The 26,953-nt window shown below is 45.0% G+C and overlaps 2 protein-coding genes across 2 annotated transcripts; one reads left to right on the top strand and one right to left on the bottom strand.

Annotated features, from left to right (window-relative positions):
* The first annotated feature begins 6,996 nt into the window (after nt 1-6,996).
* Nucleotides 6,997-10,903, top strand: gch2 (GTP cyclohydrolase 2). Its single transcript, XM_056296737.1, has 6 exons — nt 6,997-7,186; nt 7,918-8,027; nt 8,411-8,466; nt 9,246-9,277; nt 9,489-9,573; nt 10,275-10,903. Exons 1-6 carry the CDS (start codon nt 6,997-6,999, stop codon nt 10,402-10,404), a joined length of 603 nt encoding a protein of 200 aa, XP_056152712.1. The 3' UTR covers nt 10,405-10,903.
* A 519-nt stretch (nt 10,904-11,422) lies between these two features.
* Nucleotides 11,423-16,654, bottom strand: cript (cysteine-rich PDZ-binding protein). The gene is made up of 6 exons (XM_056297283.1): nt 16,155-16,654; nt 15,375-15,692; nt 15,049-15,114; nt 14,882-14,936; nt 14,653-14,756; nt 11,423-12,757 (listed from the first exon to the last, which is right to left on the bottom strand). The coding sequence occupies exons 2-6, from the start codon at nt 15,388-15,390 to the stop codon at nt 12,693-12,695; spliced, it is 306 nt and encodes a 101-aa protein (XP_056153258.1). The 5' UTR covers nt 15,391-15,692; nt 16,155-16,654; the 3' UTR covers nt 11,423-12,692.
* Between the last annotated feature and the right edge of the window lie 10,299 nt (nt 16,655-26,953).

Genomic DNA, 26,953 nt, shown 5'->3' with positions numbered 1-26,953 from the left:
CTCTCGAGTAAGTCACATGCGTCCTGAGCATATTTTTTGATAGTTGTGTAATTTGAATATTGATTAATGTTCCTTCTCCACATCTGCCATACCTGGCACTACACCAGGAGCACAACACAGATGTCTTTACTGATAAAATCACATAATTCAATTTTCTTCCTTAAAAATATTTGGATTGAGATTTCTCAGAGGAAAAAAAAGTAACCCAAATTGTTAGAAGGCAATTTTCAAAATTCTTTGAAAAAAAAACTGAGGTTCATTTGGGTTTTCAGAGTTTTCTGGTTGGGATCCCAAGTCAGGGGACATAATTTGTCCAAGACAATTCAACTCCTATGCTTCTTTCTCCCCTTTAGAACAAATGTGACGATGTAGTGAAACTGAAACGGTATGTGGGTCCATAGGACAAAGACCCAGTTATACCATTACACTATAAAAACCATGCTTTAAAAAACTAACTTCAAAAAACAACTACTCACCATTCACTGGAAACAAAACCCCGTGATTATCGTTGATGCAACAAAATATAAAACTAAAGGCTGTGACTAATGTGTAGATAAACGATGAAGCCCAGCAAAACGCCATCATGCCATATGTGCACTACACTAAATAGGAACCTGTGTGAGGGACAGGAAAAGGCTTTGTGACCTAAGGAGGCTCTTTGCACTGGGAAGAGAAATAGAAAATCTGGTACCTTTCGAAAACATTATGCACCAAACATGTGTTGAACTCTCTAACTGAAGAACACGGTAGCAAAATATTGCAATGGTTTTTGACCCCAAAGAGAGATGTGGAGCACTTTGCATGAAAATAGCATTGGCTCAAAGCTTTATGTCAGGTCCTTAAAGAGGGAAAGGCCGGAGGTGACTGGGTAGCGCAGCGGTCTATTCCGTTGCCTACCAACATGGGGGTCGCCGGTTCGAATCCCCGTGTTACCTCCGGCTTGGTCGGGTGTCCCTACAGGCACAATTGACCGTTTCTGCGGGGTGGGAAGCTGGATGTGGGTATGTGTGCTGGTTGCTGTACTGGCGCCTACTGTAGTCGGTCGGGGCGCCTGTTCGGGGGGGGAACAGCGTGATCCTCCCACGCACTTCATCCCCCTGGTGAAACTCCCCACTGTCAGGTGAAAAGAGGCGGCTGGTGACTCCACGTGTATCGGAGGAGACGTGTGGTAGTCTGCACCCCTCCCCAGATTGGCAGAGGGGGTGAAGCTGTGTCCGGGACAGCTCAGAGGAGTGGGGTATTTGGCCAGATACAACTGGGGAGAAAATTGTCTGTTGTTCAATTATTCTTGAAGGACTTCTCTGCCATGGCCAGAGAGGCAGAGAGATGTTTCCCCACCAGTCAACAGTTTTACGTAGCCAATGAGAGACCAGGTGGAAGGGAGTAAGGCCAGGAGCATCGGGTGTGGGTTAGAACTATTTTACGATGGTACGGACAGGAGGAGAAATGGGGTAGAAATAATTCTGAAGGAAGAGTATGCTGGAGGTCGTCAATTTTATTTGTATAGCCCATTATCATAAATTACATATTTGCCCAAGTGATTCAGACAACTTTGTTTATCTCAGAAGGGCAATTCAGTTCCACAATCTACCCAAACTCAATCAAGAGGCAATCAGGGGTATGTCAGAGACCATGGCAGAGCAGTGCATGGGCGAGATGCACACTGTCACCCTCGTGTGGCCATGCATGCACACTCACACGAGGACCAGGCGAGGGTTATAAGTTCACATAAGTTAAGAATAGAAGCATCCTACGATGCATTGCAAGTTGCATTCCAATACAACATCCAGTGAACATACAAGCCATGTGAAAAAACAGACAAGGTATAAACCAACTATTGTGGTTTAAAACTAAACAAAACATTCATTTAAACTCTCAGCATTTAACAGCCTGATAGCAGAAGGAATGAAGAATTTAGAATAGCGATTTGTTTTCCTAGGGGGCGCTTTATAGCGCTGGCTTGAGGGTGTCATAGTGAATTCACTGGACAGGACGTGGTCAGGTAGGCGACTAACTCCTTTTGCTTTCTGGGCCACACGTTTCTCCCAGAGGGAGCACAAGTCTCTCTGCTGGATTCCCGTTATCTTGGAGCAGACCTTAACCATACTGTTTAGGCTATTCCTGTCCTTCACAGACAACCCGTTAAACCGACAAATAAAGGAAAACTTTCAATTAATGATTGGTCGAAAATACACGAGATGGTGTTACAGACATTAAAGGAGGTAAGCTTCTGCAGTAAGTGAATCCTTTGTTGTCCGCGCTTGACAATTGAATCTGTGTTCACATCGAGCTTGAGTTGGGAGTCGAACACGGTTCCCAAGTGTCAACAATTTGAACATCCTCGCCATGTATAATGCTAGCTTTGGGTTTATCACCATTTCTCCTAAAAATCAACTGACAAAACTGTGGTCTGACTCCGAGCCCTGAAGAAGAGACAGGAGTGGGGTATCGTCAGAGAATTTCACCAGGTAACTCCCCTCTTCAGAAGACCTGCAGCTGTCTGGATGCAAAATAAAAAGCAGGGGGGAAAGAGCGCAACCCTGGGGTGAGCCCCTGTTTGGGACCGGGACATTGGACATAACTCCATTAAGCTAAAACCTGTTGGGTTCTTTCTGTTAAAAAGTTTAAAAGCAACATTAAACGCTGATCAGGTATAAAATAAGAAGCAAGCCTCTCGATCAAAATGTGAGGTTGCATCTTGTCAAAAGCCGAAGAGAAGTCGGCAAATAAAAGTCTCACATGAGAACTGCGTTTCTCCAGGCGTTTATATACTTTGTCGAAGATAAAGAGTTTTGCATCCTCCACGCCCTTGCCAGCTTGATAAGCAAACTGCAAGGGGTCTAGTTTGCCATCAACTAGGGAGACAACATCATCTTTTAAGATTTTCTCAAAAACTTTCATCTCATGTGATGTAGGTGCAACAGGTCTGAACTCATTTAGTTATCTGGAATTTTTTTTGATTTCGGAATAGGGAATATAGTGGAAGTTTTCCAGATTGAAGGTAACTGATAACAGTTACCCAAGACCTCACTGAGCCGGTCAGCACAGAGTGCGCCCACAGATGGCATCGGGGCAGAGGGCTTCCTTATGTTCGTTTTCTTAAATAAGGCTGTGACACGTTCTTAAGATATCACAATATTATTCTGTGGTACAAGGCACTCCCTCAACCTGGAAACATCATGAGTAAAAGTGTTAGGTAGAATTAAAAGTGTTTGACAGATCAGCGTCCTCCACTCCATTAACACTGATAAGTTGCTTGGTCTCACTTGCATATTGGTTAAAGGAGGCCATTGATTTGACACCCTTGCCAGGCTGCTCTAAGGTCACCACTGCTATATTGCATTTCTATTTTTTTCCTATACATCATTTTAGCCTTAGCTATTTCATTCCTCACTTCTCTGGAGACAGCCTTTTTTTCTCAAGAGGATCGCCAGTATAAATTATCCTTTTCTTTTTATTAATAACCGATTTGAGCTCTTTAGTTATCCAAGGTTTGTTATTTGGGTAAGTAACAATCTTTTTAGTTGGGATAACTGAGTCAACACAGAATGTGATGTAAGACGACATAGTGTCAGAAAGTTCATCAATACCTATCGTCACAAGCATCATAAAAACATTGTAGTGGTGAAGATTTGGCAGATGGCTGGGCAACCACTGCAGAAATAGTGAGGGAGACAGCTAGGAAGGTACTTGGTGCGTCATCTGGACAGAGGAAGGAAGACAAGGAGACTTGGTGGTGGAATGAGGAAGTAAAGCAAAGTATACAGAGGAAGAGGTTGGCAAAGACGAAGTGGGATAGTCAGAGAGATGAAGAAAGTAGACAGGAGTACAAGGAGGTGCAGCATAAAGCAAAGAGAGAGGTGGCGAAGGAAAGGAAAAGGCGTATGGTGAGTTGTATGAGAGGTTGGACGCTAAGGAAGGAGAAAAGGACTTGTACCGATTGGCCAGACAGAGGGACTGAACTAGGAGGGGTGTGCAGCAGGTTAGGACGATGAAGGATAGAGATGGAAATGTGCTGACAAGCAAGGGGAGTGTGTTGAGAAGGTGGAAAGAGTGAGTAAGCAAAATGTTATTTATATAGCACTTTTAAAAACACACAGTTACAAAGTGCTTTACACTCAATACAGAAAATATTAATAAATACATAAAATAAATTGAATGAATATAAAACAAGGCATAGGGGGTAACAGACCAAGTCAAAAACGAATCAAAACAGAAGGCAGGGATGGGGATCTATAAAAGACTTTCCCAAAAAGATGGGGTTTTAGCAGTGGCCTGCACAGACATTTTGGGGGGCAGGTGCTCAAGTGAAAAAAGGGCATCCCTCTCATAATTATTTTTTAAAAAAAAATAACGTTATAGATCTATTCAATACCCATACACTCATGCATATAATTAAAACTCAACAGGTTTCTACAAAATTACTGTATCAATTCACACAGAGACTATGGTCTTTGGCGTCACAAGGACGGACATTGACAACAACAAAGAAAACAATGCCACTGTGCAAACTTTAGTGGTCTATAAAATAAATAATTATTCAAAATCAACAATAAGCTTTTTTTGTGTATGTTCAGTTACAACAAGTAGGCTAAGTGCATTCTGTGTACTCAGATGAAGGGAGCAGGATCATTCCTCTGCTTTAGAGGACTGTCCTCCTCGGTGCCATGTCTTGGAAGATTCTGATGATCTCACTATGGTTTATCTGGATGTCTTCTTACTCTTTGGCAAGCAGGAGCAGGTCAGAGAGCCGTTCTTGTCCACAGAGGCTACTCGGTTTGTTCTTGATCATTTTTCAGCTTTGAAAATGATGTCTCCACAGAAGCTGTTGACACTGGCAGTGTCGCGCAGGTTCTCATCATCTTCACTGAGGTTGGAAAGATGAGCTGGCCACTGTTTTCCTTCAGTATGGCAAGGAATTTTGCAGGTCTTTTGGAGGAAAGCTGGAGAGTAAGACCTTTAGCTCTGTCTTCAGCTGGTCCTTATCGTCCTCATAAAAATCACAGAGAATGTGGACCGCTTCCTCTGCTTCTGAGGTCAGGGTGCTTACCCAGTTGGCATGTACTGTTAAGGAGGGAAATTATCGAATGAGTCCATCAATGAGACTTCCAGTGTTGCCCCTCCTTGAATCTCCTGTTAAGCTCCTCGGTCATAGTATCCGGAAAAGTGTAGTACACACTGCTCCTGAAGTATGCCTCTGCTTTAGAACCATGCACAAAGGCAGCTACCTAACGTTAATGATATCTAGACTAGCAAGATTTAGATGTATGTTGACCTAAATTAGTTACCCTATAACTACTCTACAGTAGAGTATGTTACTCAGTATGTACAAGCTTAATTGCTGACTAATTAGCATTACCTGCTGATGCCATCATTTTGACTGCTGACACTCGCCTGTCATGTTAATTTGACCCTCTCTGTCTTTCTGTGGGGTATCTTTACTGCTTTTTTATTTGTTTATTTTTGATCAGAAAAATAATGATAATGTAACCTATTTTTCCGGACTTGCCTGTTAGTGATTTTAAGTTCCTGTTATAAGCTGCCGCCACAGCATATGCCTTGAGCTCTTATTTTGAAGGCTGAAGAGAGAGTGGAAGTGCTGTACGCAGTGTTGTTGTTGTGGAGTTTACTGTGGGGGAAGAATCAAAATAAAGTGGTCCTCGTGTGAAAGTGGAGCCTCCGTATTTGTTATTTTATAGTTTCATACAGTATAGGCGACATCTACAAACCCTCAGCTACAATAACAATAATAACAATAATAACAATGATAATAACAATCGTAATAGCAGCAGCAACAACATCTGCACACAAAACAACTTTTACTGGTGCGGTGGGAATAAAAAAAAAACGGGACGTTTTGGCCCTTGGCTTGGCATGCATGATATGACTTGGCCCTTGGGGGAAACTAACTGGGGAACCCTGCTCTAATGAAATACAGATGACCATCTCTTTGAAACAATCTACTTCCATCACTACAATCAACATCTTCATTATCATTATTAAAAAAAACATCAGAAAGGACTCTAATTAGCAAAGATTTATAACACTTCATGGATTTCATTGTAATGCATCTCAACTTGTAAACATAAACTTTATGGAGATTGTACATTCTATCAATTTTGTATTACTGCCTAGTCTTGACGCTTTGGGGAATTAAGCAAGCTTTGCTTTTATCTTTTTATTTCTTTTTTAAAGTATGATTACTGAATATATATATACTAGCGAATTCAGGGGGCAGCCCGGAAACCACCACAGCCGGGACGCGAACCCGTGTCTCCCACTCCTCAACGTTAACCAGTCGACTAAAGGGTCCGACCCGTTAGTCAAGGACCAACGTGTCTACTTATACATGTAGGTTACAATATATAGTATATATATATAGAGAGAGAGAGAGAGCGAGAGAGAGAGAGAGAGAGAGAGAGAGAGAGAGAGAGGTAATCTTCATAAGCCATTTTTGGCTTCCAGCCTCTCCTGCACAATGTTCATAGATTCTTACTGTCTTCTATGTGCAAATAAACTAAACTGAAAAAATTCCGCTATTTACCAAGCTAATTGTTCGTCCTTAGTTCATCTACATGTAGATTTATTTCATCTAGTTATTGATAAATCCCTTTTCGATCTAACCTATTTATTAATGGATTGATTTAATGTTAAAAAAAAGAAGCGGTGTAGGTTGAATGAAGTGACAGTCCGTGAGTGACTTCAACCTTAACATTCCACGTGCAGTCACGAGTATTTCGGGACGAGTCGCCGCTTTTCATCCATGAAACGTGACCAGATGTGACTATCCCGTTAGTGTTACCGTCCATCCCGCGTGGGCTTAACTTCCTCGATGACGAAACGGGCAGCGGCTATAAATACCGCGCGCCGCGGCGGCACCGCAGCGCAGCGACGAGTCCCGCACCTCCGCTTCCCAAACTTTCCTCTCGCCTCAGAGTGAATATAACCCCCTCCCTTCCCTCCCGAAAAGAAAAAGAAAAACCAAACGCCTCAGAAATGAACGGCCACTGCACGTCCCGCAAAGATGCCAAGGACGAGTTCCGGTTACCGGGGCTGGAGGCGGCGTACACTCGCATCCTGCGGGAGCTCGGCGAGGACACCGACCGCCAAGGGCTGCTGCGCACCCCGCTGCGAGCGGCCAAGGCCATGCAGTTCCTCACCAAGGGCTACCACGAGACCATCCACGGTAAGAGCTCGGCAGTGCCCTGCCCCCTCACCCCCACCCCAGCTGTCGTTACTGAGAATTTATCTTGTTTGTTTTTTCCCCCCTCACTACTACTACTACTACTAGTACTACTACTACTACTACTTCTACTACTACTTCTAGTACTACTACTACTACACACACACAAACACACACACGCACACACACTCCTCTTACTTTCTCATTGGATTTTCCTCTGTCACAAATGGCGTCTCTCTCAGAACCAGAATCACTTTATTGCAAAGTGCATGCAGAGGATTTGCCTTGGCCTGGGGTGCAGTGACCATAACATCTCAACAACAGTGACATTTGATGCACAGAAAAATGACATAAAAAAAAAGAAAATACAGAATTTTGGGGGAAAAAATTGATGGCGCAAAATTTTTATTTTACTGTTACATAGTTTACATACATATTGTTACATATTTTACCATTAAACTGTAGTTTACAAATGCTGTGCGTGCCGCTTCATGTTGGATTAATGCATCTTAATGTAACATGTGTCTAGTTTATTGTTACAAGAGAGTAAAGGTGCACGTTCTCTCTTCTAAAGAAATTATCCCTTGTATAACAACTGTCCCTTAGTAATTCCTGATTAAGCAGGTGTGTGTGTGTGTGTGTGTGTGTGTGTGTGTGTGTGTGTGTGTGTGTGTGTGTGTGTGTGTGTGTGTGTGTGTGTGTGTGTGTGTGTGTGTGTGTGTGTGTGCCCATAGACATCCTTAATAATGCCATATTCGATGAGGACCATGATGAGATGGTGATTGTCAAAGACATCGACATGTTTTCACTGTGTGAACATCACCTAGTGCCCTTTTTTGGCAAGGTAAGGGTCTTTGTGTGTATATTTGTCCAATGCACCCGTGTAATGTTGAGTGGGAGACAAAGAATGGGGGGGGGAATGGGGAGTCCTGTTGCTTTTTCATAGACATAGACAAGATTGGGATTCTCTGTACTTTCAAAAACTGCTTCTTTTTGAGTAAAACGTTGTGTGGCAAGACCAGAGACGACACAAAGTCACAAAATCAAACACAAAATAAGAAGGAGCAGCAACAAACTGTGTGGCAGCCATAGGGCGTGGTCTCATACAAGGGTCACATTATTCTTGTGTAGCGTGTGCATGTTTAATAAAGTGTTAATCAACTTAGCATTCATATCGTATTATCTGCTCCACTTCTGCTGACTGACCGTCCTTTTTTGTATCAACAGGTTCATATTGGCTATCTGCCAAATAAAAAAGTGGTTGGACTGAGCAAGCTAGCAAGGTACACAAAGACCATGTACTGTGAGGGTACACACACACACACACACACACACACACACACACACACACACACACACACACACACACACACACACACACACACACACACACACAGTCACTGCAAGACTGTAAGACTGGCCATGCCCTGCATGTAGCTGTATGCTTTCTGGTGTTAGTGCTGGGTGACTGCATTCTTCTGTTATCTTAGTGCATTGACCTGGAGGCTTAGACCATAAGCCCCATGGCCAATATCCAGTGCCCCTCACCAAGTACACTCACAGACAGCACCCTAAACCTAGCTGGTCTCAGGCCATGAGAAAATCCCATGGGACCTGTGGGAATCACCCCAGTATTATGACTGTCTATCTGCCTGTTTCCTTCTCTTCCTCTCCTGTCATTCTCTCTATCCATCCAATATTGTGCGATATCCGAATACACTAAGCCGGGCTGGATGGGCAAGCCCTTGCATTAAAAGGCTCACGCTGTTATTTTGGACTATTAAACCCACGGTGACCAGGACAGGTTCATCCAAGGCTTGCAAAGACTGTGATGTGATGAGCGAGAAACTTTTTAGACTGGTCTTTTACCTTCTGTCCAATAGATTTAGTGTATTCTTTAGAGTGAATGATTCACAGATGAAATGGCCTATAAAGCTAAGTGGGTACAGTATAGGCCTGAAGTCAGGGGCTTGTCTCTGTGATTTTGTTTATGGAGAGATTAATCATTGTTACACCTGATCTATATCCACTTCTCCTGGCTTGTTTTGTCTGGCTCCTGTAGGATTGTAGAGATCTTCAGTCGAAGGCTTCAAGGTAAGCGGCAAATTTTGAGCGAAAAACTGTGCTCTCTATGCTGTCATGATAAGGCCTTCATGTGGGTACTATAGTTTTGGTTGCAAAGAATATAAATATTATCACATAAACTAGTCTCTTCAAGTATTATGTCCAGGAAATGGATCAAAACCTCTATCTCTTGTTAAGAGTCAAACTTACGGATGTCTGATGCTCTTGTCTTCCCCCTCAGTTCAAGAACGTCTCACGAAGCAGATTGCGATGGCAATATCAGAGGCTCTGCAGCCAAAAGGTGTAGCAGTGGTTATAGAGGCAATGTGAGTACATAGACACAAACTTAAGGCATGCAACGGGGGCGTCTGGGTGGCGTGGCGGTCTATTCCGTTGCCTACCAACACAGGGATCGCCAGTTCGAATGCCTGTGTTACTTCCGGCTTGGTTGGGCGTCCCCACAGACACAATTGGCCGCGTCTGCGGGTGGGAAGCCGGATGTGGGTATGTGTCCTGGTGGCTGCACTAGAGCCTCCTCTGGTCGGTTGGGGCACCTGTTCGGAGGGGAACTGGGGGGAATAGCGTGATCGTCCCATGTGCTATGTCCCCTGGTGAAACTCCTCACTCTCAGGTGAAAAGAAGCAACTGGTGACTCCACATGTATCGGAGGAAGCATGTGGTAGTCTGCAGCCCTCCCCGGATTGGCAGAGGGGTTGGTAGTCTGCAGCCCTCCCCGGATTGGCAGAGCAGCAACTGGGATGGCTCGGAAGAGTGGGGTAATTGGACGGATGTAATTGGGGGGAAAGAGAGGGGGAAATCCAAAATAAATAAATAAATAAAATTTAAAAAGGGCATGCATCCATCTTTTTAAAACCTTTCAGAATATGTGGCGGCTCTGCAAACCACATGTGCACTATGTGAGCAAGTCATGCTTTTGTCATACGTGTCTCTAGTGTCAAACAGAATTCAATACCAAGTTGCAGGAACAAGTATTAGCCACATCCAATGAGACCGCGTGTGTTTGCAGGCACATGTGCATGGTGATGCGTGGCGTCCAGAAGATGAACAGCTGCACGGTGACCAGCACCATGTTGGGGATTTACAGAGAAGACCCAAAGGCCCGAGAAGAGTTCCTCACACTTGCAAAGCATGCCTAACAACTGCCGTCCACCACTCACTCCTGAGCCTCTTATGTGGCACCTTCATTGCACTGGGAAGCCTGTGGATTTGTATCCACAGTCAGGTCACTCTCAAAATGTCATACACTCTGCCTTGAGGGGAAATTACAATGCTGCAAAGCCCCTTGAGGCAAATTTGTAATTTTTGATACAGGGCTATACAAATAAAATTGACTTGACTTGACATCTTAAGAAGAATCTATGGCGGTAACCATGTCACTCAGTAAATACACCGAAGCCTCCCAGCAGAAGTAGCTGCCGGTCAAACACACACTCGCACACATACGCAAACAAATGATCTTTTCTCATGAAGGGGTTATAGGTATCTATAGAAATAAAATTGACTTGACTTTGTGATATAGGGTTATACAAATAAAATTGACATGACTTGATTTTTCTTCTCATACATAGGTTCACCTTTGGCGGTAGCCGTCGTGAAATCCCTGTTGAGATGTAAGAACAGGAGACATAAACCCTTAGTGCCTTTTCAAGATATTTTCACTATATAAGGCAAAGTTATTGTATTTAGTATAAAGAGAGTACAATGTTCCAATAGCATTATATTTACATTTACATGCAATTACATACTTTTGTCAATTGTTTTTTGTTTTTTTTGGTAAATTCATGGGTGCTTTTGTAAGTGGTCAACTCCTTGAAATGGAAGCCTCACCCCACCCCGTGTGTTTTTTACTATAGCTCTTACGAATCAACATTTAAAAGTAAGAATGATCATGTCTAACATTTTTACAAAACCTATCCCAGTGACCGCTGGGATAGGCTCCAGCATCCCGCGACCCTGAGTAAGGATAATCGGTTTGGATAATGGATGGATAGATTCCTAAATATTATTTGTAACAAATGATATTTATATTAAAAAAAAGTACCACCTGTAAACAGGCCATCATCAACTTTGTTGCCTATTAGGTGGAAAACAAAAATTGCTGTATGTGCTTTCGTGGACTATATAAATAAAAACAGATTAATACAATGAGACTCGTGAGGCATGCTTTGTATTTATTGACAAACTAATAGTTTTGGTAAGGCTTCTATGTACAGTCTAACTTTTTTTTTAATGCAAAACATGATACATGTTTATATTGTGTATATTCAGAGGATAAAATGAAACCAGGTGAGATGTTAACCCTTCATAATGGTGAGTCAATGACTGACAACACAAGACCAGTAAAGATTCTGGTCTGACTTCACCATTTATAGAAGACAGTAACTATTTTCCTTAATCTTTATTACTGAGAACAGTCACCGGGCGGGCACTCAATGATCTTACTTGTCAACGGCAAAGTATATACAAAATCTAGAACACCATCTCTCAAAATATTTACAACCAGCACTGAACCCAGGTTGGCTACCTGTCCAAGTAGCTTGTACAACTGACTAATTTGCCATAGCCAGAAATTACCATTTGCCTGCAACTGAATGAAAATCTAAAGCATTGGAAACATAAACATAAAGTGGAACACCCAGAGATAAAATGGGTATGTGCACATACGGAGTTGAGGTCTGTGGGAGAACATGACCTTTAAATGTCGATGGCGCTTATTGCCAAGTGTTTCAGACAGTCTGAACCATAACCTCTGGCCCTGACATAACTACGGGTTACACCTGGCGTTGCGGCATGCTGTTTGAATAGAATATTATGTCAGACTTCCTAAGCCTATCACAATGAGCACAAAGGACAAATATTGATGTATGACGTAAGCTAAAGTTAGACCCATTTAAGGGCCAATGATAAAATAAACCCGGTGAGTGTCAAATAGTGTTTCAGTCCACCAAAAAAAAAAAAAATCACCACTTGATAAGTTACTGACAAAATATAATAATAAAAAAAAAACAAACACAAACACACAAAACATTACTTGATGAGTATGGGCTAAAAAAAAAGTTTGTCAGTGCGTGGTGCTATTGAAGACCACAGTGCTTGTGTGTATTGCCTCTTGACAGCAAGCTGTAATGGTGGCAGACTACAACAGGAAGGAGAAGTCCATCTCTACAAACATTAAAAACACAATACAAGTGTGTGTGCATGACACACACACACACACACACACACGAGGCTGGAGAGTACTGCTCAAAGTTCTAAGTGATTAAATCCATTGTTCTAAAAATGACAGATGAACAGTTTAAGGGTGGCAGTGGATGGTGGAGGGCTGAAAACATTAGACATGGTCAAAGATTCCCCAACTCCTCCCTCATCACCCATCCATGCCTCCATCTTTCTCTCACACATCGTGTTACAGGGTAGGTCATCCTCACACAGACGTCTGTTTGTAATTCTTGGTGTCCAAGACTTTCTTTCCACACATGGAACAGATTCCTGAGATAAAGAAAGTGGACGAGGGTAAAAAGTCAAAAATGGACTGAGAAAATGACAACACTCACACACTGGCAGTGCATTGAGTAATTTTTCCAATGTATGCAAGAGCTGCTTGTGCACATACATATTTGTGTAGACACTGGAAGTAACTTCAAGAAAATGTTGCACCCTTTAAACCTTTGGTATGTAAAGCTGTATGATGCACATATCTTATGTTGTGAATGTGTTGAGCTAATACTTTTATGGGTGATTCTTTTATGAGTGTTTTGTGTACAGTACTGCTCATATCATCTCTCGCACACTATGTCGTTATATAAGTACTGCAAAACACTAGTGGTGTTACAGAATGTAGTTGATCCATGATCCATACGGATCGCCTGCCACGGTTCGACACATGAACCGTTGATAAATTGCAAAATTTACCCATCACAGTGAAATATGGCTTTGATGCCACTGTTACTTTTTAAAGTAATAATTCCCTAAATCTTGATGCAGAGTCGCAGTGAAAAGATAGACAAGACAGATGTGTGCTGTGTTTTACTCTGAAGTGTAATGATTGGTTGATTATGCAAAAAAGCTGTTGTGTGTTCATGTGAAGAGGGGAGGGCATGTTGAATCCAAACGAATCAATCAAGGATGCTCGCGTTGCAAAAAGTGCAGCAACAAGCATGGCTAGCGGAGGAGCAGAAGAACATGAAAAGCCTCCAGCATCATTTAAAGGAAGAAGATATCATGCCTCACATTGCATTTTAATTTAACAACTGAGTATTGAACACTTTATATATTTTAAGATTTTATTTAAACATTTGACATCTTGAATGTTGTTGGGCAAAAGTTCCTTGCTTTATGTGTTTTACAGAATAAATGGAAAGCAAAGTTATATTCGTCTCCTTTTTTTTTTTTTTTGGTGAGCCGAAAAATGATCCAATTCGTGACTCCAAACCGTGATACAAATTGAACCGTGAGTTTTGCGAGCCGTTGCACCCCTAAAAAACACTGTTTTGTCAAGTTCTCCATTAATGTCAGCAAGACTAATTTCTGTATTCAAGTATATATGGCAACTGAATTAATCAGATACTTAGCAGTTTTCAAGACTCGCATATAAAAAGTTAGTTATTATTTATTGATATATAATGCTGGCCCACATTTGTCAAAAACATGTGTCAAATTACCATGAATGCACTCACTGGATACACTACTCGAGCCAGTGAATCAAGAGCATTGCTTATATAGTCAAAAGTAATGAAGCACCAACACCAGTACTGGTATCATATATTATGCTGAAACCAGGCTAATTCTCTTTCTCAGAGAATTTCTCAGATAATAAAATGTATTAACATGAGTCCTAAGTAACATGTCAGAAACCTGAGTACAGCAACTTGACTTTCTGATTTTCATTCATTTATGGAAGGATGGCAAAGCTCTACAATGGAGAAAAACGGATTGAGTCTCAATCATTTTTGTCTACCGAGACAAATAACTGTCCATGTCCATTGTGTTCGAAGAAGCTATAAGCACTTGGTATTGGATGATGATGAAAATTTGATACTGAGAAGGGTGAAAATGTTTGTTAGGTCCATCTTTTTTTACTAACAACTTTGCAACTACAACAACAACAGCAAAACCAATGCGTGGGGCGGCAGTGGCTCAGGAGGTACAGCGGGTCGTCTGGTAACTGGGGGATTGCCGGTTCACATTCTCAGCTCCCCCTGGCAAAAATGTCAAGGTGTTCCTGAGCAAGATGAGCTGGTTGTTACCTTGCATGGTTGACATGTCGTATGGGTGTGTGCATGGGTGAATGTGAGGCATTAATTGTAAAGCGCTTTGAGTGGTAGCAGTAAGAGGAGAGCTATATAAAATGCAATTTATTTACCATTTAATGTGTGAACGCCTACCTTTCTTGTACGCACAGCCTTGGCAGTAGTGTGAGCCTGACTGATGAACTGAACTCTTGCAGATTCTGCAGGTAGCAAAGCCAGTCTTGCTGTAAGGGTCAAACCTGGAATAATAACCAGACGCATATCCAGTATCCATAACAAGAATATAATCATAACAAATCGAAGACAAACCCAACCTTAATATGGCAAACTACAAACTCAAAGGGTTTTCATTTCTTCTGCTTACCTGGCCTTCTTGGCGGTCAGCATTTTGTTCTCATTTAGCTTGCGCCCACCACTCTCTAGTTTGAAGGAGATATGCAAATAATCAATACTTATTCTATTAATCATTACCTTTATTTTGATCTGACTTAAATTAAACTCCTTAATTTAGGTCTCAGGTGTTCACTCTACCTGTCGTGTTGCGTGCTCCATCTTTCCAGGTGTCAGGGGTGATGACCTTCCCAAGCTTTTTCTCACCTGAATTGACATAGGGGATTTGGGGGAGGGCAGAGGAAAAACGGAAGACTAAGAAAAACCTTAACAAGACATTTTGATATGTGGTACGCGTCAACTGAGAATTTAATAAATAATCACAACTCTGTTGTTGATCTGCACATATCCTTACGATCACATTGACCTAAATAGTTGGTTAGAAGTCTGTACAGCCTTTGTTAACGTTGATGCACTAGTCATGTTCGGCGGGGGGGAAAAGGCATTCACACAGCCTAAGCTCTTACACTTTTCGCAAACCATGTTTTCCGTTTAAACCTGAGTCTGTTCTCTGTTCGAGGAAAAAAGGGAAACAACCTCCACTTTGGCAAGAGTTGTAAACTTCCGGTTTACCCTGGATTTTCCCTTTCCGCTTCTTATTTGCGGTGATATGATTGGTTTAAATCAGAAAGATCTCAAATATCATTGGATCATGCCACAGTCCGTCAGTGCAAGTCCCGGTAACGCTTCTTGACCGTCTGTGGTTGGTTCAGGAAATCTCGCGTCTCCAAACAGCACACGACGGTAATCCCGTTTCCATCTCCGTGGTTTCTGACACCGCCATGCTTCGAAATGACAGACGAGTAAGAATTGATGTCGTAGGAAGAAACCGACAGTTTGTACAGTGCACTTTTCTTCATTTTATTAATTTTCTAAAGTATGTTCTTTTGATTGGGTTCAGCCACCACCGCGATAACAAAGCTTTAGTGAAAATCACATAACGCTGAATTAGTTCATCTGGACACATTTATTGCGAGAAACGTTTTATTACTCATCCAAGTGACCTCATGTAGCCCCCAACCTTATAAACAGCACAGTTACATAACTTGTGCATGCATAAAGACATTTAGTGAAGTTTTTTTTTGTTGCAGAGTCAGAATCTTTATTTGGTTATGTATGTTTACACATACATGGAATTTGAATCCGGTTTAGTGGCTCTCAATATACTTACATAGAATAACAACACAACAATCTTCAGGACTATACAAGGTGTGGTGACCCACATCTATATAACTAGAGACATTCACCTAAGAGAGAATGCACTTCCGCTTCCGGTCCAGAGAGTTCAGTGTCGTTGTCGAATATATGACATGTAAAGTTGGAGCTAGTAAACTACCTCGACTACGTCTACTCTCACGTCTCCTGTCTCGTTGTTTTCTAACCCCACATTGGTGACCCCGACGTGATCGAACAACTAATACGAGTATGTTTGACAACGACGACGCCGGTGCTAACAACATGGCTATTGCTAACGCTAGCATTTACACCGCTACTGTGAAGCTACCCGACTTTTGGCAGCATAATCCACGGCCGTGGTTTCAACATGTGGAAGCCCAGTTCCAGCTGAGAGGGATGACGCAGGATGCAACGCAGTACTTCCACGTAGTGGCGGCGTTAGACGCATCGACAACGGCGCGAGCAATGACACTGTTGGAAGCTCCGCCAGCTGCTGGCAAGTACGATGCTATAAAGACATTCCTCCTGAAACTATTTGAACTGTCGGAGCTGGAGAAGGCAGACCGTTTACTGTCCCCGAATGGCCTCGGCGACGGCAAACCGTCTGATTTAATGGAAAAAATGCTGTCTGTGCTGGGATCGGCTGATCCGGCCTTTCTTTTCACACACATTTTTCTGAGGCAGCTCCCCGCACCTGTACGCACAGCACTGGCCAGTTCTCCTCTCGCCGCCTCCAAGGACTACCGTTCTCTGGCTGCTGAAGCAGACAGGGTTTTCCTGGCCAACCGGCAACAGTTTGTGCATGCCCTGCTACCCCACCAGACCGCCCCACCACCACCTGTGTACGACTATATGGACACCGCGGCTGCGGTGACAGCCCGCCGCCAACCTGACGACGGGCTCTGTTATTACCATGTCAGGTTTGGGGCAAAAGCAAAACGGTGTCGCAAACCCTGCAGTTACAGGGTTCAGGGAAACGCCAAGGCCGGCGCTTGTTAACGGCTATGGGCGCCGGCCGTGACTGCAAGCTGTTGTTCATCAGAGACTCCTTGTCGGGCCGGCGGCTGCTGGTTGACTCTGGCGCTCAACGCAGCATACTACCAGCACAAGCTGTGGACACGATGACCGACAGTCACGGCCCCCAGATGGACGCCGCCAACGGCACGTCCATTCGGACGTACGGTATCAGACATGTGGACGTGTGTTTTGGCGGCCGACGTTTCGGCTGGGACTTTGTGATGGCTGCTGTATCCACCCCGCTCCTAGGTGCGGATTTCCTCTGTGCTTTCAACCTGCTGGTGGATGTTAAAAACTGTCGCGTGATTGATGCCGTCTCTTTTGCGTCATACCCCTGCACGCTTGGGGGCGCTGGAGCGCTGTGCCTCGCTAACACACTCTCCACCGGGGATCCATACCAACGCCTGCTCGCAAATTTCCCCGAGCTGACCACACCCACCTTCTCCTCGGCGGTGGCCAAGCACGGCGTGGAACATCATATCACCACAGTGGGGCCCCCAGTTTACGCCCGGGCCCGACGCCTCGACTCGGCCAAGCTCGCAATAGCCAGGGAGGAGTTTTCGACTATGGAGCGCCTCGGCATTGTCCGCCGTTCTGACAGCCCGTGGGCTTCCCCTCTTCACATGGTTACTAAGGCCAACGGGGGTTGGCGCCCGTGCGGGGACTACCGTCGCCTAAACAATGCCACGACCCCCGACCGGTACCCCATACCGCACATACAAGATTTCTCTACCCACCTGGCGGGCGCTGCCATCTATTCCAAAATCGACTTAGTGCGGGGGTATCACCAAGTGCCGGTCCACCCACTGGATGTCCCAAAAACGGCTGTCATCACACCCTTTGGGCTCTTTGAGTTTTTACGTATGCCTTTCGGCCTTAAAGGGGCGGCGCAGACGTTTCAGCGCCTTATGGATTCTGTGCTCCGTGACATGCCATTTTTGTTTGTGTACTTAGACGACATCCTCGTGGCCAGCGCGTCGGCGGAGGAACACATGACGCACCTCAGACAGCTGTTTGACAGGCTCAGCGAACACGGCCTCATCATCAACCCAGCTAAGTGTCAGTTCGGGGAGTCGTCCATCACCTTCCTCGGGCACCACATCACTCCACAGGGGGCCGTTCCCCTCCCTGCCAGGGTTGAGGCTGTCACCATGTTCCCCCGCCCCCGCACTGTACAGTCGCTGCAGGAATTCCTGGGCATGGTGAACTTTTATAACCGTTTCCTGCCCCGTGCCGCCCACATCATGCGTCCCCTGTATGAGGCCCTGCGGGGTAAGAAGTCTAAGGACGAGCTGCACTGGTCTTCGGGGATGGACGAGGCTTTTGTGGCCGCCAAGACCGCGCTGGCCAACGCTGCGCTGCTAGCTCACCCGTCGCCTGCCGCCCCCATAGCCCTTACAACGGATGCCTCCGACTACACCGTGGGGGCCGTGTGTGAGCAGTGGGTGGGGGGGGGCTGGCAGCCGTTGGCGTTCTTCAGTAAACAACTCCGTGAGAGCGAGCGCAAATACAGCACCTTTGATAGGGAACTACTGGGTCTCTTCCTCGCAACCAGACACTTTAGGTTCCTATTGGAGGGCCGACAGTTCACCGCTTTCGTGGACCACAAACCGCTGACGTTCTGTATGGCCAAAACCTCAGAACCGTGGTCTGGGCGTCAGCAGCGTCATCTCGCGGCGGTTTCCGAGTTTACCACGGACATACAACACGTGTCGGGCAAGGATAACTCCGTCGCCGACTGCCTTTCACGGGCGGTTGTTAACGCCGTTCACTTGGGACTCGACTACGCCGCTATGGCAGCGGACCAAGCCAAGGACGCGACCGTTCAAGACTACCGGTCGACCCCTACGGCGCTACGGCTGGAGGACGTGACGTTCGACGCGGCCAACACCACCCTCCTCTGTGACATCTCCACCGGTCAACCGCGCCCCCTGGTGCCTACTTCCTGGCGGCGCCGAGTTTTCGACACCGTCCACGGCCTTTCCCACCCGGGAGTGAAGGCCTCGACCAAATTGGTGAGCGTCAAGTTTGTTTGGCCTGGGCTCCGTAAGGATGTTAGAGCCTGGGCCGGCTCTTGTGTGGCGTGCCAACGCGCCAAGGTGCACCGCCATACCAAGGCCCCTTTGGCGCCGTTTGTGGTTCCAGAGAGGCGGTTTGACCACGTCAATGTTGACCTGGTGGGTCCCCTGCCCCCCTCCCGTGGTTATACGTTCCTCCTCACTATTGTGGACAGGGCCACCAGGTGGCCAGAGGCTATTCCCTTGTCCTCCACGACGGCAGCAGAGGTAGCACGGGCGTTCATCGGCTGCTGGGTGGCCCGTTTCGGCACACCGGGTGACATCACGAGCGACCGGGGCTCCCAGTTTACCTCGGAGCTCTGGACGGCGGTCGCTGAGCACCTGGGGATGAAGATCCACCGCACTACGGCGTACAACCCGCAGAGCAACGGACTTTGTGAGCGGTTCCATCGGGACATGAAAGCCGCTCTGCGGGCAAGCCTCACTGGCTGCGACTGGATGGACCGGCTCCCATGGGTCATGCTCGGCCTGCGTTCGGCCCCGAAGGAAGACCTCCAGACCTCCTCCGCTGAGCTGGTGTATGGCCAGCCCCTGCGAGTTCCGGGGGAGTTTCTTCCGGATGCTACGACTCCCTGGTCGGCCGCCTCTCACCTCAGTGCGTCCCGGAGCGCTGCCGGTGCCTTCGCTCCCGTTCCGATGTCTCAACACTGCCTCCCCCGGTCCTACGTCCCCAAGGATCTGCCATCGGCGAGGTACGTCTTCATTAGGCACGACAGCCATCGGTCCCCGCTGCAGCCCCCATACGACGGGCCCTTCCGCGTCCTGGAGGCGGGGGATAAGAACTTTGTGGTGGACATGGGGGGCAGGCCGGAGCGGGTCGCTATAGACCGTCTCAAGCCTGCTCACTTGGACATTGGGGAGCCAATGCAATTGGCCCTACCCCCGCGGCGGGGACGCCCTCCTAGGTCGGCCCCGGCACCTGCCTCTGTTCCTGCTTCGGCCCCGCCTATGGCCCGGGTTTCGGCCCCATCTGTTTCCCCTCCTGTGAAGCGCAGCCGTTATGGCCGCAGGGTCCACCCCCCGACTCGTCACTTGTTTTCCCCGTGACTTTGCACTATGTCATTGACTGTTCTGTTGTAGAGTCTATTTTTATGTTCATGAGTTGCGCTTTTGCTGTTTTGCATTGTTTTGTGTAGGTGAATTCTGGGGGGGCCTGTGTGGTGACCCACATCTATATAACTAGAGACATTCACCTAAGAGAGAATGCACTTCCGCTTCCGGTCCAGAGAGTTCAGTGTCGTTGTCGAATATATGACATGTAAAGTTGGAGCTAGTAAACTACCTCGACTACGTCTACTCTCACGTCTCCTGTCTCGTTGTTTTCTAACTCCACAAAGGAATGACTATATACAGATGAAACAGAAAGTGCAATGCTGCAGATTGCAAAAATGCTGGAATAAATATGTTAGCAGGTTACTTATATACATGAGGTAGGTGGACATGAAGCATGCTTAAAATTATTATGACAATGGTAGGTGTTCATCAGAGTGGCAGCCTGTGGAGAGAAACTGTTCTTGTGTCTGGTTGTTTTGGCATACAGTTCTCTCTGTAGCATTACCGGGGGTGGGGGGGATTGGAACAGACTGTGACCAGTGATGGGTGTGCAGTGACGTTGCCTTCCCATTTCCTGACTCGGGAGATGTATAAATCCTGAACGGAAGGCAGGTTGGCACCGATGATTTTCTCTGCAGACCTGACTGTCCATTATAGTCTGTCCCTGTCCTGTTTGGTGACTGATCCAAACCAGACAGTGATGGAGTTGCAGACTGGAGATTATTGCAGAGCAGAACTGACTCAGCAGTTCCTGTTACGGGGTCTAGTTAGATCGATGCCATCGGTAATCTACGTGTTTGTTGTTTTATTCTTTTCTCTTTTTTTATCGACACGTTTTTTTATTGACATGTTTGATGTTTTATTCACGACCCCGGATGTAGGGTTATTACATGCTTCTTCAGATTACACGTCCTGAATCTGGCACACGTGTCTGTCATTTATTCATGCATTCAGTACAATATCCTAGACAAACATGGTGTCAGAAGTACTTGAACTCGCGTTCATGGATTTATATATTAGCTGAGTGGGTAGGCTATGTCAAGATCGGATTCGAGTAGTTCTGAAGCTGAGTCAACAAGCAACGTAACAGGTGCGCGTCACTCGCTAACAGCTAGCATGGCGGCTAGAGGTCGATTCAAGATGGTGACTTGTGCGGCTGGTGGGTGGTGAGATCCGAAGCAATAATTTGTACCACAACAAAAATAGATAAACCAAGCATTATGACTGAGGTGCCTACGTTTTGAAAAAGAAGAACACCGTGAGTAAATTGAATAGCACATAACACGGATTTCTTGTGAAATAAATGTGAAAATGTAGCTGGCCGTAGAGGACTTTGCGTGGGAGTCGTTGGCTGGGCATGCAAACGACATGCCCAAGCCACCTGAGTTGATGGTGGTTTAGGGTAGACTCCATGCTGCAATTGCCTGCCCGTTCCAACACTTCTGTGTGTGGCACTCTGTCCTCCCAAGTAATGCTGAGGATCCTCTGGAGACATCTCACATGGAAGGCCTCCAGGCTTCTGACATGGTGGCTGTAGATAGTGATTCCATGACAAATGCTCACAAGACAAATGCTCACAACACTAAAAGAAAAAGAGACAAATGCTCACAAATGGTTTTATAATCTATATTTACAGCGAAAAATGATAGTATACAGATATACAAATATGAAATATGTTTACATATCGATTTAATTATGAAAATATGTACAAATACTTTCAAAACCCAATGCACTAGTAAAATATGTACATGAAATCGATTTCCTTTGTAGTTGTATTTCACACACTGGTGAGACAAGTCAAAAGGGCTTTGACCCCTTTATAGATGCTGCTTGAATACTCCTTTGGTTTGTCTTACCTATCACACCCCATTTCACACTTCCTTTGTAGTTCTATTTCACACACTGGAGAGACAAGTTAAAAGGGCTTTTGTGATTCGTCTTGTAAAACAATTTGTGAAGATTTGTCTCTTTTTCTATTAGTATTGTGAGCATTTGTCTTGTGAGCATTTGTCTGCACACTGTAGATGGTCCATGCCTCACATCCATACAGTAGTGTGGAGATTCACACTGCTCTGTAAACAAGTACTTTGGTGTGGAGATTGCTGTTCTGGAAAACCTTTCTCCTTAAATGACCAAAAGATGTTGAGGCTTGTTTGAGGCGGTGCTGGATCTCATCATCCATTGTGCAGGTGTCAGATAGTGTGCTTCCCAGATTGAAGGAAGGAACAGTGGCCAGCTGTTGCCCTTCTGCTGCGAAGGTTGTTGGGTGGCTTGGGGGGTCAGCATTCATCTGACAGATTACCTCTGTCTTTTGGGTGTTGATGATCAGTCAAAGTAATCAGGGTTGGACAGTAACTCCATCTACTGAAGCACTGGCAAGGGAACTTTAGAAAGTCCACAGCACTGACAGAGAAGAAAGAGTGAGTGTGAAGTGCTCTCTCTCGCTCACACACACACACACACACACACACAGTCTTTTTGCACCTGAAGCACACTAATGATGAATGCAGTTCCTTTTTAAACAACCATTAATCTTTGAGCTCTATTTCAGCATCCTTCTCCCCCTCCCTCTCATTCTCATTCTACCTTCTCACCCCAGGCATCCTTATTGATTCACTTTCATTTTAAGGACATTAATTCTCTTCCTTCACATCTCTCCCATGTCCGTTGTTCTCTCTAGCAGCAAGTACCCAGAATGAAACCTCTATCCACATTGCTGCTTCAGAGTGCAAGTTGGTGAGCAATGCTGTTTGCAAGGCAGTGAGACACACACTTTTTTTTAACACCTTTGTAATAAAGTCAATTTTGGGTGTAGTATATGTATAGTGCCACACGCTTATACTGATGTGCAGTGTTGGTGTAATTCGTTAGAGAATACTCAGATTACTTTCGTTCTAACAAGTAACGTAACATGATCATTTTGCAATTCAAGTACTTAGTTACTTTTTCAAATAATTAATCCATTACTGTAACTTAAAATATTACCGTATTTCCCTTTTCCTTTTGTTGCCACAAAAAAGAAAGAAAAACAAATGTTCGATGCAGTCGCACTGTCTTTTCTATTTAGCATATAGTATATATATATATGTGTGTGTGTGTGTGTGTGTGTGTGTGTATATGTATGTATGTATGTTAGTAGTGCATGAAGTGAAATGACAAATAAAGTGCTCCTTGTTCCTGATCCCTGATTATGCACCTATTCCTATTTCGGGTATCTGCGTACCCCCCCGACCGACATACCAGAGGAGGCGCTAGTGCAGTGACCAGGACACATACCCACATCCGGATTCCCACCCGTAGACATGGCCAATTGTGTCTGTAGGGACGCCCAACCAAGCCAAAGGTAACATGGGGATTCGAACCGGTGATCCTCGTGTTGGTAGGCAACGGAATAGACCGTGATGCTACCTGGACGCCTTGCCTGTTTTGACTTGACTTGACTTGGGACTTGAGTGTCAAGATTTGAGACTTATTTGTGACTTGGAAAACATTGACTCCATCCTACCTCTGACAGCACACAAAAAGAGTTTTAAGGGAATGACAGTGCACTGGATCCATCCCTCTGCTTTGCAGCGCATGAAAGCTGCCATTGTATGCAAGCGATTGAGAGGAAGGCGCACTTACAACATGATTACAAGTGAGATCGAGCAGATACATGCATCATATGCTCATATGGCCTAAGCAGGAAAGTGACTGCTACTGTCACTGACAATGGTTCCAATTTTGTCAAGGCATTCCAAGTATACCAAAAAACTGGTTCTGACTCTGAAGCAGAGGAGGAGGAAGGGAGCGAAGATGTTGCCTTTGCAGATCTACACAAAGTGCTTTCCATCAGTGATGACGATGAGAGCAATAAGTTTGTTCCCTCTCAAATCACAGATCCACCACAGACATAAAGAAATCGCTGTCATCAAACAGTGAAAATAAAGTGGTGTACATGAATATCACCGCCAAATGTTTGGGGCCTTGGACCAAAGCTAGTCGGTCAACTGTAGCATCAGAGAGCATGGAGAAGCCTCTGGTTCCTATTACAACAATGTGGAACTCCTTCTACGATGCCTTGTGCAGCCTTTGCATCCAGTTATTGTGCATCAGGTGCATCACAGACAGAGAATGCCAGTTTCTAAGAGTACTATATGGGTTTGAATCAGCTCACAATGGCCTTGGATATTCTTCAAGGGGAAGACAACTGCTTTTATGGAGCTGTCCAGCCAGCACTCGAAGACCTGATGGCTTCAAACCCCAAAACACGCTGAGCCAGAAGTTGGTCCACCCGAAGGATCAGGTCCCCCAGCACAAGCAGAGCAATATAGTTTACGCTGTTAAGTGCCAGGAGGATTGCCGTGACTTGGAAATTGGGGAAACTAAACACACTGGCTAAGAGAATGGCACAACATAGCTAACATGTCAGGCCAGAACTCCGCAGTCTACACCCATCTACAGGCCAGTGGCCACTCTTCAAGGATGAGGATGTGCATATCCTTGATAGGGAGGAACGCTGGTTTGAATGGGGAGTCAAAAGAGGCCATCTATGTGAAGAGGGACGACCATCCCTGAACCGAGGGGGGTGGGGGTGGGGGGCTAAGAGTACATCTGTCGCCATCGTACAATGCTGTGATTGCAACCATTCCCAAGTCCTCTGTGAATAGTACACATGGCCATTGAAACTCTAGTTAATGGTAACACCCATATTTGCATATGAAACTGGTCATTGGTTTAATTTTGACAAGTATTTGAAATTTATCAAAGAAAATTGAATCAGTTCATCTGGACACCGTTTTTATTAAGAGAGAAACGTTTCATCACTCATCTAAGTGACCTCTTCAGTCTCAACTGACTGCAGGTATCCCCACCCTTATAAACAATACAGTGCCATAATGGCCGAAAACAACGGTTGGTTTCATATGCAACTTGCCGTGAGCATTAACACGAGTTTGGATGGCCATGGGTACTATTCAGAGAGGATTTGGGAATGGTTGCAATCCCAGCATTTTAAGATGGTGACAGACGTACACTTTGCCCCCCCCCCCCCGGGTTCAGGGATGGTCGTTCCCTCTTCACATAGATGGCCTCTTTGACTCCCTGTTCAAACCAGCGTTCTTCCTTATCAAAAATGTCAAGGACGCAATTTTACAATGCTGTTTTGCCTCGGAAGTCTTGTCCTTAGCCCCAAGAGGAACCGACTATCCGACACGTTTTGAAAAACCTATTCTCCCACATTATAATAACTACTTTGGAGTAAAAGAGTAAACTAGGGAGAACATTAGTTGGGTGAGTCCATCTGATTTGAAAGACTTCTTCTCCTGCGTTATAATCAGTACTTTGGAGTAAAAGAGTAAACTAGAGATAGGCTAACCATTAGTTGGGTGAGGTGTTTTGAAAAGCCTATGCACTTGGATAGTTTGCATGTACTAAGCCTAAACATTGACCTTGTTAACTGGTTCGCAGCAGGGTGCGATGCACTGTGTTGTGACACATTCCTCTCATAACCATCATTAAAATATTCTGGGACTTTTGCCACAGCAGACCTGTCGGTTCGGACCAGACAAGATAGCCTTCGTTGCCCTTGTGCATCAATGAGCCCTGGGCACCCTGTTGCCGATTTCTAATCTAGTCATCTAACTGCATTATTCCTGTTGACCAATGGGACACCAATGCTCTTGCAACAGTACGACTGAAAGGGCCAGATATCAATCACTGTGCATCCAAAACTATGGACCCATACACACTCAGATTTTCAAGCATGCAAAGCCGTAAGAGATGAACAATAAAAAAAACAGTGGCAATAGTGTACCTGGTATACATGACATATAATTGGGTCACTAAATTGCAGCAACAATTTTACAACATGCTGCTGTCATTATTTCGTATTCAAGAGTTTTAAAGTGAGTTGAGTGGGTGATTTTTTAAAATATTATCATTTTCTGTATATTGGGTGATTGAGTTCTTTTTCAATTTGTGTATATTCAGTTTTTAAAGACAATTGTAGCATCTTTATAATATCAAAAACGTGATGCCAAAAACATATCCCCCTGTCTGAATTTAGACGTTATGTGTCACATTTGTAAGAGTATCATTCACACATTTTGATGTAGACCAATTTTACGAACACCCTCTTTTAAATGCACTATTTTTCTTGCACTCGCAAGTGTACCAGCGATCTACTACTACTACTACTACTACTTTTAGCTGCTCCCGTTAGGGGTCGCCACAGCGGATCATCCGTTTCCATCTCTTCCTGTCTTCTGCGTCTTCCTCTGTCACACCAGCCACCTGCATGTCCAACCCTCACCACATCCATAAACCTCCTCTTTGGCCTTCCTCTTTTCCTCTACCCTGGCAGCTCCATATTCAGCGTCCTTCTCCCATATACCCTGCATCTCTCCTCCACACACATCCAAGCCATCTCAATCTCGCCTCTCTTGCTTTGTCTCCAAACCGTCCAACCTGAGCTGTCCCTCTAATATACTCGTTCCTAACCCTGTCCTTCTTCGTCACTCCCAGTAAAAGTCTTAGCAAGTGTACCAACAATGCCAAGCTAAATTCCTAGTGTATGTAACACATGGCAAAAAGAGAATTTCTGATTTCTGATTCTTAAAAAAAATGTATTTTATATTAAAGGACTTTATTGTAGTGGTTATGGGGCTACGTAATTCCCCATATTGAGCTAGTAGGAACGTTAGTTTACAGCTGCTGTTTCCTCAGTTCGGGTTTACAGTGAC

Source organism: Lampris incognitus, chromosome 17, assembly GCF_029633865.1.
Source record: "Lampris incognitus isolate fLamInc1 chromosome 17, fLamInc1.hap2, whole genome shotgun sequence".
Lineage (NCBI taxonomy): Eukaryota > Metazoa > Chordata > Actinopteri > Lampriformes > Lampridae > Lampris > Lampris incognitus.
Note: the sequence above shows the minus strand (reverse complement) of the source record. Positions and strands in the feature narration are given on the sequence as shown.

What these genes read in the sequence shown, in the direction of transcription:
- gch2 (XM_056296737.1), top strand. Translation starts at nt 6,997, where the DNA reads ATGAACGGCCACTGCACGTCCCGCAAAGATGCCAAGGACGAGTTCCGG. An exon ending in TAGTGCCCTTTTTTGGCAAG is followed by an intron (nt 8,028 to 8,410) that starts GTAAGGGTCTTT and finishes TTGTATCAACAG; the next exon opens with GTTCATATTGGCTATCTGCC. An exon ending in GCAGTGGTTATAGAGGCAAT is followed by an intron (nt 9,574 to 10,274) that starts GTGAGTACATAG and finishes GTGTGTTTGCAG; the next exon opens with GCACATGTGCATGGTGATGC.
- cript (XM_056297283.1), bottom strand. An exon ending in CTGACCGCCAAGAAGGCCAG is followed by an intron (nt 14,757 to 14,881) that starts GTAAGCAGAAGA and finishes TTATTATTCCAG; the next exon opens with GTTTGACCCTTACAGCAAGA. An exon ending in AGGCTGTGCGTACAAGAAAG is followed by an intron (nt 12,758 to 14,652) that starts GTAGGCGTTCAC and finishes TCTTTATCTCAG; the next exon opens with GAATCTGTTCCATGTGTGGA.